The following is a 10,591-nucleotide window of genomic DNA, read 5'->3' as shown; positions in this document are numbered from 1 at the left end:
AAGATAACATACAATTTTTGGCTTGAATGGTGGCTGCACTTCACGATTCTCAATCTTTTCCCAATCAATTCGTCGGAAGAAGCTATGATTTCTAACATCATCCTCGCCATGCGCTCCACAACCTAATCTCTTTGTTGGATTCTTTGTCAGGAACTAGATGTTAATGATAGAAAATTATTATTAAGGTATGAAACAATTAAAAAGGATATTTTTATACCCCTTTGCAAACATCCTTCGCCTCTTTACTTAAGCTCTTAGGATATGACACATTATGATCTGTAATGGCCGCAAACAGCTCTTCCTCATCTTCACCATCAAACGGTGGTTGACCCACAAGCATTTCATACAGCAACACACCATATGCCCACCAATCTACACTCTTTCCATATGGTTGATATAATATAATTTCTGTAACAAAAAAAAATGAGGTATTGTTTGAGTTTCTCTTCATTCATTCCATTCATTCATTTTTTCCCAACCCCAACGGCAAACTTACCTGGAGCAATGTAGTCACTGATGAAAAGAAAATTGAATAAAAAAAAAGTTTTATTTAAAAAAAAAAGTTTTTTTTTGCTACTGATTTTAAAGGTAAAATGGATAAAAAGATGAAACTTACGGAGTTCCACAGAATGTTTTTGTAGTTTTATCGTTTGCTATGTTCTCTTTACACATACCAAAGTCAGCTAAAAGTAATTGGAATTATTTTATATATGTTAGTATAAATTTATTCAAACTATCTCAATTTTTTTTTTCTCATTCATTTATTGGATGTTAAAAGCAAGTCGTTTTCACATGACTTGACTAAACAGTTTCTATCATTTTTAATGATAATTGAAAAAGACTTGTTCCTTGCGGTGATATTTGGGTGGTATGTTCTATTGATTATAATCCAAGATGGTGATTTAGTGGGAATTAATCAGTTCTGGCATAGCTCAAATCTATTAATCAATCAAAAATCCAATTGATCGGTCTCAGGACGGTCCCCGGAAGGCGTGCCTCTGAATTGGTATCTGATTCGAATTGAATCCGGCTTCATGCTAGAGTCAAGCCAGTCTGTGACCAGATTTTGGATTGATTAATGATTTTGAAGCTGGTCGGGAGTGATTTCCATCAAAACTTGAAATATTTGTGAATTTTTGAATGAAAATTTGGAGATTTTTAAGAACTTTTTAACTTTTTTGAATAATTTTCTCGAATATTCTGCTAATATTTCTCGAAACCTAGTCTAGATCCTTCCAATCTTAGAAAAATCTCAACATCGAGACTTCTGAGAACTCTTTTGTAGTCTCGGTCTAGGCTTCATTCTTAGAAGTTCGTCGAAATCGAAACTTCTGGAAAATTGAAGTTCTATAGCAGCTATAAATAGAGTTTTTCTACTGTTTGTGTCCCAAGATGCTTCTTCAAACTATTTAGAACCAGAATTCAACAATTACTAGGCAGTAACTCGCAAGACGTAAAAGCATCTAAATTTCATAAATAAAAGCAACAATTTCTCCGCTTTTCCTCACTTTTATCTAAAGTATTCTACAAATGTGCATCATCTCCCACACACCATAACACATCCCACACAATTCAATCATGACTGACAATTTTCCACAAGGAATTCATGAAAGGAAAAAAAAATATAAAAATCGATCAAGGTGAAAGCTTTTTAAGGTGATATGTATGGCATAAATCTAAGAAAAATTCTGAATTATTCAACAAGCTTCTTTCTTTCTTTTTTGTTTTATTCAACTGTAAAGTACAGTCTCAATGGTTTGGTAGTTCTTAAGAATTATTGTTTTTCAGTTCATGAATCGAGTCGAATTGAATTGAATTTTTATTAGTGAAAATTCATGGAATTGGAATCGCTTGAAGCTTTTTATAGAAGCTTTTTAAGAATGAGTCCGTCGCTCATCCAACGACAGCTGTAAATTTTCCCATCCCATTCATTTTTTTCCACATAATTATATTAGACATCAAAAATTCAGCCTAATTTCAATTAAGAATCCACGAAAATAAAGTTTCATAAAGCAATTAAATACTTACCAATTTTAATGTGTCCATCTTGATCCAACAAAACATTGTCTAATTTCAAATCGCGGTAAATGATACCGCAAGTATGTAAGAAGAATAATCCAATGGCAATTTCAGCAGCATAGAATCTATTTAAGTAATGAGGAATGAAAAAGAAGGAAGAATATGAAAAATTTACAGAATATAAATGCGAGAAGATATAATTAATTAAAGATATTAATTTTCATTGTAAGGTATGAAGATTCTTACAAGATAAGAAGTTCACTTGTTATGTAACGGTCTTTTTGGGGCAGAGGATCTTGCTCTTTTGGTTGAGATTTTGTTTGAAAATCCTCAAATAATCAAAATTGGTTTCTACGGAGATTTGGTTAAGGAAGTGACCGTAACATTTTGTGTTACGTAACAAGTGAACGGCCCCAACAGAAATAGAATTCATAATTTGATGGTGCAAAAGAACAGCAAACTTTACATTTGAGATCAGAACTCGAAGTCGACTTGAATTTTGTATGAAGTCAAGACAACCTAAGTCCAATTTTCTACACAAAATCCAAGTCAACTTCTCGCTCTGCTTAACAATCCTTATATTCAAGCAAAAAAATGAGTCGTGAAGCACGTGTATAGACATAAAAATAAAAATAGCAATTCAACTTTATGGCAGGAAGAAAGAAAAAATCAAAATTTTTACATCATTAGCCATTTATTAAGGCTTTTCCTCACATGCATCAATGCGCCGTTAAAGTCTTCTTCTTCATCCTCATCGGTGAATATTTTTTATTGTTTAATAACAAGATTCGTGAACGATTTTTTAGGCAATCAAAATTTATGATATTTATATTACAGAAATAGCAAAAAAGGTTATCTAAATTTCATGATTTGAGCTATTTGAGAGTTTTTATTTATGAATTAAATGTAAATGCTTGTTTAATGTTCGTTCAAATTTGCTTTATAAATGAGGAAAATTTTCACGAATGCTGAAAAGTTCCGTGAATTTTAAAAAGTTAGTGAAGAAAATTTTGAATTCTTTGTGGGGAGAAAATCAAGGTTTTATATTATTTAAGCATTTTAAGGAGATGTCATGAAGAAATTTAAAAATTGTACAGGTACTTTTTTAATGTTTTAAGGCACACTGGGACAGGATAGAGGTTCTTGGATAGCACAAATTGGTTAATTAATCAAAAAGACGCCCTCGATTGACAAGTGATTTTGTCTTGGTGCTGGATTCGAATTCTGCACCATTTCAGAGTCAGACCAACTTGGAGTTGGTGTTTAGAACAATTAATCAACTTATACTCATCAGAGTTGATAAATTGTAGGTTTAGGGTATGGATTTGAAGTTGATTTGATATTAAAAATTGAATTTTAGAAAGTACGGCACAATTTGGATGCTTTTAGATGCATGGTTCCATATGGACTAATTCCCTTATTTTATGTCGCACGGATCCTGGTCTACATGCATAGTCATAGCACTTATTGATTTGATTTTAATAATTTTTTTCTACTTTACCATGAATTAATATCCTAATTCAATTCATAGTCAATATTGAACTTAATAAAAGCTTTAATATGTCCAATTCCATCCAATCAAATTAGCACTCAACTCCTATGCCAAAAAATAATTTCAAAAACATTCACACATCATGTGCATCTGTTTTTTGAAGATTTATAAAGCCATGAAGCTCTTGACCAACTTTCCATTAAGTCATTAGAAATGAGCAAACACAGAGAAGCCCAAAAAAACAGCATCCATTAAACTTTTCCATTATTTTGTTGCTCTTTGCTCATGCATTAAATATTATTCATATTTGCATGACAAATCTCGTTATATAATCATATTAAAATGAGAATATTGTATGTGACTATACCGACAAATAAACATAGTTATAAGTTACGAAAAAATTTGATCGAAATTAACCGCAATACCACAGTAAAAGTCTTAAAAGTATTAAAGAGCAGCAACAATACCGAAAAAAAGTAACTTTTTTCTTTAATATTATGCATGAAAAGTTTCTAAATGAAGATTCTTTTTATTTCTCTTCCTTCCTACATTCTCATTTTTGCAAAATGAGCAGAAAAAAAATTTTTGTTCCAAATGTCAAAATCTCAATTTAAATGGAACGAGAAAGGAGGATGAAGAAGCAAGAAGGAGAATGGAAACAAATTAGTGTGGGTGTAAAACTAAAGAAAAAAAAGTCAAAAAAAAAAAAACTTTGAAATTTAATACATGCTTCACTAAAGATATTAGGCAAATATTTTATGTGGAATTAAGTTTATCAAAAAATATAAAGTATTTTGTCATGAACATAAGAATACTTACACAGCAACAGGTTCCTTGAATTTCCCACATTGTTGTATTTGAAACATTAAATCACCACCATTTACATACTGCATATTTATGTTGTTGTCGTTGATTTTTTTTCGGGGGTTTTATTTTTGTTTATGGAACGGAAAAATAGAAACGACAAATTAGAATTGAAAATAGCTTTTTTTTGTGTTATTGAAGGGGGTTATGGTTACGGTATCGTATTGTATATTTTATTTTCCTTGAATTTGCCATACCGATGGTGAAAGAAACTGTTGCAGAAAATAACTTGATTTGAATATTAATAGCAAAAAGGTTGACAAAATGAAAGCTGAATGGGTATTAACTTCTGAACTTTTTTGAATTTTTGATTTTTTAAACAGTTCTAGTTAAACTTTGCTCTGTATATGGAATTTGTTCACTAGTGTGATATTGTGGAATGTTAGGAATTGGATGGAGACACACCAAATTTATATTTATATGAATATTCTAGAATTGCTGCTTTAATTCCCTAATTTAGCTAATTAATTTAATCCTAACTTATTGAAATTGATTTGAAAACTTATTGATAAAAACCAAATTTAAAAGCTTCATGTTAGAATAATTAAGGATATTAAGCATTAGAACAACACTAAACTGAGAATTTATACAAGCTTTGTGATACAGCCAACAGAGTCAGTAGACGCAAAGCATTTTTTAGCAACCTAGGCTCCAAGTCGGAGCATGGTTCCAGTAAGTAATTATCATCTAGATTGAGAATGTTCCGTGATATCTTTATCTCATCCTAGTAAGGGTTCGTGACGTCTCGACTTCAAGATCTGTCAACTTAAGAATATCTCTATCATATTTAGTCTTGAATATTGCAAAATTCTTCAATAATCCCCCTAAAACTAACCCAAAATCTAAAACTTATCAATTCAGTCCAAAATATTCGAAAAATTTCCCTCAATTTCACCCAGTAAAAGTCTCAAACATTAAAATTCCTCAAAGTATTATAACATATAAATCACAAAAAAGAGAGCATCCTTCCAAAGAAGAATATTCAACAAAAGCATCATCAAAAGGAGTGGAAAATAGACATTTTTCTTCCACACGAGTGTACATGTTCAAGGAAAATAATCTCTAAAAAAAGTATTTCATTATTTTTTTATCCATTCATTCATTCAACAAACCTCCATGACAAAATATAAGCGATCCATTGTTTGGAAACACGAATGAAGCTGTACAAGGAATGGTGGCTTGCCCGATTGAGCAAGTACGCGTTTCTCAACCATTGTACATTCAACATCATCATCTTGTATGATTATATCCTTTTTAAGGATTTTTATGGCATAAAGCTCGTCCGTTCCTTTACGCTCAGCAAGCATAACTTTTCCAAATGATCCTTTACCAAGTACCATGAGAAAATTAAAATCTGTTGCTCTTATAACGTCTTTTCTACCCATATTATGTGGTACATCCTTATCTGTTATGACTGGTGCCTTTTTTGTTATGGAAGTTTTACGCATTTGCATTTTTAATTGCGCCAAATCAGTGTTGTCATCCGGCACTGGAACATTATAAAATTCACCTTCTTCGGCTGTTAACAACTTATACCAGCCTTTTGCTGGCATTTTTATAATCTCGCTTATGCCAAACGATAGGGAGCCCTAAATGAACAAAAAAAAAAGACGAAGAGCATGTGATGTATTAGATATGGTGGGGTTAATAAGCATTTAGAGCCTTTTTTTATGTCGAATAATTTATTACTTACCATAAAGTCATTACGACTGGTTCTATCCCAATCCCATACCTTTAAATAAGAATGAAAAGATTATAATTTATTAGTTTTTGAAATGATTTTTTGGTCCATTTTTAATGGAATTATCTATGTACATACCTCTATTAATATACGACGATCCTTGTCTTCTGGTTTCAAGTCACTAAAAATGAAATTATGAGTGGAGCTTTACTATCAGAAATTATTACTTTTTTTCTCACGTATTCTCGTAAGAAGAATATTAGGAAATGAATATTACATCCGATTATAGCATGAAAATATCCCATCGATCATTAGTGACACCATGAATATATCTGATATATATTCGTTAAACTAATGAGTAATTGACCGCTGTTTATGTCAATTTCGTGCTGTTTTTTTTCTGGTAAGCATGAACAAAAATTACTGTGTGGAAAATTTGAATGGAAAAATGATTTTCCATTGAGAGAATTGAGTGAGAAATTGTGGCTCGTGTCTGTAGCTGATTAAATTGATTTTTGATTCAATATTAAAGATTATTTAGTTAATTTAATTAAAATTTAACGAAAGTTAATTTGATGATTAAATTCAAATTGCAGCTTTTTTTGGACTAGAATTGAGTAAGCTTCAAGTAAGCTTGCAATAGAGTGGAGGTACAGAATTCTCTCACTTTTGTCACTTTAGTTACTCATAACAAGTCAAACCACGACTTTCATGCTCGCATCATAAACTTTTGACATTTTCTACAGCTATATCAATGTTCAGTTCATTAAAAATTTATAAAAGGTTGATTAAACCTGGTATTTGACCCAGTAACATCATCCCGAGTGACACAAATGATGAAGGCTCTCTATGGATCTTGTACCCAAAATAATCCTTACGTTTTACATTGATATTCCGTAGAAACGTTAATATAATGTACATGGAATATTTTGGTTCATGGGTAAAGATCAAGGAAAGCTCTTATATTAGCACCAAATGAATGCCGTCTACTTGAAGTCTCCTAAAGATGGTGAACGTGAAATGTTTGTGACTTTATGTCATTCTTAGATTAACTCCGCCATGTACAATCCTCACCTTCTCGCGGTGGAGACCGTCAAGCTAAGTCACTTAATGGGTGGAGTCAAACGATGCTATTGTTAACTCAAGGTGCGTTGGCAAGCTACTAACTTTACATAGAAACTAAGAGAATCAAGTAGAGAGCCGGTCTTAAACTAACAATGTGGCTTTCATATGACTACAAAAATGAAGGGGTTTCCAATAAAAGAGCTTTGATGCAGCCTTCTTCATTTGTTTCACTCGGTTAGATCTATCAAATTCAGTAAAACATATAATTCAACTTACAACGTGAGAGTTTCATTCCATATTGGATTGAGTGTTGCCTTTATCGTCTTCGTTTTCCTCTTAACGGAATCAGAATCTGGAATCAACTTAACTTTTACGTACGGATCGCTTAGGCCATTTGGATCCATTGGAATTAGATTTCGTCTAGATTGGAGAAAATTGGGATTAAATTAGTATCAAGGGTAAGTAGTAAATTATTGTCAATTTTGGATCAAGGATCGGACAATATTGTGTGACATTGTCCAAAAGTCGTAAAAATGGTAATTTATTCATTTAAAAATTGTAAAAATGCTACATTTACGACAGTGTCTGATACTGGATTTCTGACATTCTCTGAAGGAAAACCATTACTTTTACCATGACTAACTTGTACACCCAGCATACTCCATTTACTTATGCAGTATGAAAAAACTGTTCAAACTTTAAAATTTCCATAAAATCTAACCCAGTTAATGAATATTCAACAACTGACAATCGATTGCTCCTCAAAAAATGAGAACAAAGTCATTTCTTAATGATTCAATTCAGCAGCTTTATAAAATCCCCGAACATAATTTCCTTTCATCCTTTCCATCAATTCCCAAACGATCACTAACTTCACATCATCTATTTTAATAGCAACTTAATGAAACAATTCTCTAAAAATTTATTTTTCCCTACATGATACTCTCCGCACCCACAGTCAAACGAATTCACTTAGTGCATTTAAAAAAAGAGAGCATTAAATATTTTACAACTGCAAAAATTGCATCTAAAAAGTCAGTCAAGGTAAAAAAAACTTCATTTAATTAAATTTTCACTACGTGATAGCAGCGAATTTTATGAACATAACGTTCCTTGCTGTTATAACATATCTATTCAGCTGACAGAACTTACCCTTCGATAACTGTAAATATATAATAAAAAAAAAGGAAGCACGTAAAAAAACTAAAATTTTAAGAATAGAAATATTTTATGCTGCATACCCTCTATAGATAATTTATTGGCAACACAATTGATGGCAAGCTGAATTCGGCCACGACGTTCAGTGTGATCACATCCGCACAAATTTGGTACACTCTCCTCGCATCGTTTATGTACATTCATATCACATACTGTGTACGGTTGAGTTCGTTGGGATTGATGTTATTGGATTCGAGTATTTTTAACACCAATTAAAGGATGGGATATCCGGTTGATGATTTATTAATGTTCAGACATGGTTGATAATATTTTTGAAGGTTAAAGACAGTTTGGAGGATTTTTTATGGGGAAATATGAGAAAAAAATTGAAGATTAGTATAGGAACTGTAATAAATTTTCATCCCAAGCAGACAAGGTCATGCCACAGCATCAAATTAGATAGAAAATCACTAACCAATAAAGCTTACTGATTTACTATTCAACATACCAAAGAGACCTTATCTACTCAGGCATAAACATTAATTCTAATATAATATATTTAGAAAATTTGCTTTGGGAATTGATTTTGTATTTTTTTGTACAACATCGCGCATAAATCTTTGCTTCTAATTTGATGCATTATATGTATAATATATACAAGTTTCAATTAGTATTCCTAGTGCAGCACAAAGTTTGTTATATTTTTTGGTTATAGGATGGAATAAAAAGTGGTGATTAAGATAGTTAAAGTATAGCAAGGATAGTCCATGCTGTTGATAGTGGTAGAAAAATATCAATTTTAAAAAGTGAAAGTTAGTAGATTTAATCTTTGGGTATTCATCATCATTAACATACATGTTTTGTGTAATTGTATCCTGTACAGTAAGGATATTCAGCTATATAGTATTTTTTTGTGTCATAGTCTTCATTATTTTCATTGGTTTTTTTTAATCTATGAAATATACAATCGATCACTAAAATAATAACAGTAATTTTCATCTAAATGGATGAGTTGTCAAGGTTTTACTAGGCAAAATAGAGACTAAATGAGTAAAGGCTTTGCAGGAGATAATGAAATATGTCCTTTATTATTCATTATTTTTAAGTATTTTCTTGGTAATTATTGTTTGTCATTTTAAAGGGTTTTGGGGTCTAGATTCGCAATGGCACTAAAATTGGGGTTGTATACTTGCTCTTGATAATTATTTTAAATGAAGAAACTACATAAAATGTCAATTAATAACACCCGAATAGCACAAATTGGTTAATCGATCAAACATCCAGTTCCAGGCCGGCATGACATTAATTTTATCTGCTTGGCTTAGATTTGGACTAAATGTCCAAAAGTATTCTGGTAATTGAACGAAAATCCAGCCCAAAACTTGCATGGCTTCGTCTTGGACTCTCCAACATGAATTTGCAATAAATATCGGAGTCACGTCAGCTTGGTGACGGATTTTGGATCAATTTTCGGTTAATTGATTAAAAAGGCTTGCGTGATTTAGTCTTGGGCTCTCTAAGTTGAATTAGATTTAAATTCCAGAGTCACAAATGCCTGGAGACAGATTTTGGAACCGAATTATGTTATTTAGGACAGTTTTGATGCTAATATCTCAGAATACCCAGAAAAACTCATCAATTGAGCATTATCTCACTCATCATAAGTGGACAAATTCAACTTTAACATTACCCACTCACAACAATGTCCACAACAAGCAATTAAGTGCATTAATGACAGTTTATGTTTTCCATATTTTCAGTCCATAATGTTAAAGACACGAGAGTACTATTTAATAATGCTCAACCAATGAACAAGTCAGTGATGTTAAGACAAAACAAATGGGAATATCATGAGAATACACTGAGCATATGGTCATAAATTGACATTTTCATCAAATGAAGAGTTTCTCAAGTTACATGATTGAGATAACTTTTCATGAAACTCCGTCATTATTTATTCTCGACTTACTTTTTTTTTTGATGATTTTCTGAGAATTTTTTATTCAATTTTGTTTATATTTAATTAGAAAAGCTTTCATCTAAGATTACAGAAATTTTTCTGTTTATCGCTGTGTATTTTGTAGAATTATTTTTTTTTTTTTTGCCGTTAAAGGATTAAATGAAATAAACATGGCACAAAGAAATTTAATATCTTTCATAACATTGAAGATCTAGAAGTATTTTTTTGTGATTTTCTTTTTTGAGTTAATAGAATGTTCAGGTGCTTCGTTTTGAAGAATTTTGAATGGTTTTTAAGCTTTAAATTGTCGTCAATTCAGTGTCAATGAAAGTTATTCAAAAGATGTTTTCGG

The 10,591-nt window shown here is 31.4% G+C and overlaps 1 protein-coding gene across 2 annotated transcripts in view; it reads right to left on the bottom strand.

The window, feature by feature from the left end:
- Pkc53E (Protein C kinase 53E) overlaps positions 1-10,591 on the bottom strand; it is a 71,219-nt gene that overhangs the window by 10,402 nt on the left and 50,226 nt on the right. For both annotated transcript variants that reach the window (XM_070650641.1, XM_070650642.1), the window contains 12 exons: positions 8,363-8,491; positions 8,274-8,283; positions 7,398-7,541; positions 6,195-6,237; positions 6,069-6,107; positions 5,488-5,964; positions 4,331-4,398; positions 2,029-2,144; positions 617-683; positions 497-513; positions 218-408; positions 13-153 (listed from right to left, as the gene is read on the bottom strand). In XM_070650641.1, the coding sequence (XP_070506742.1) occupies positions 13-153; positions 218-408; positions 497-513; positions 617-683; positions 2,029-2,144; positions 4,331-4,398; positions 5,488-5,964; positions 6,069-6,107; positions 6,195-6,237; positions 7,398-7,541; positions 8,274-8,283; positions 8,363-8,491 (1,442 nt within the window). The remainder of the gene's footprint in view (positions 1-12; positions 154-217; positions 409-496; positions 514-616; positions 684-2,028; positions 2,145-4,330; positions 4,399-5,487; positions 5,965-6,068; positions 6,108-6,194; positions 6,238-7,397; positions 7,542-8,273; positions 8,284-8,362; positions 8,492-10,591) is intronic.

Source organism: Chironomus tepperi, unplaced genomic scaffold, assembly GCF_022539635.2.
Source record: "Chironomus tepperi strain 1889 unplaced genomic scaffold, CSIRO-AGI_Ctep_v1 contig_445, whole genome shotgun sequence".
NCBI classification, from domain to species: Eukaryota; Metazoa; Arthropoda; class Insecta; order Diptera; family Chironomidae; genus Chironomus; species Chironomus tepperi.
The sequence above is the reverse complement of the archived record's forward strand: the minus strand, read 5'-3'. Positions and strand labels throughout refer to the sequence as shown.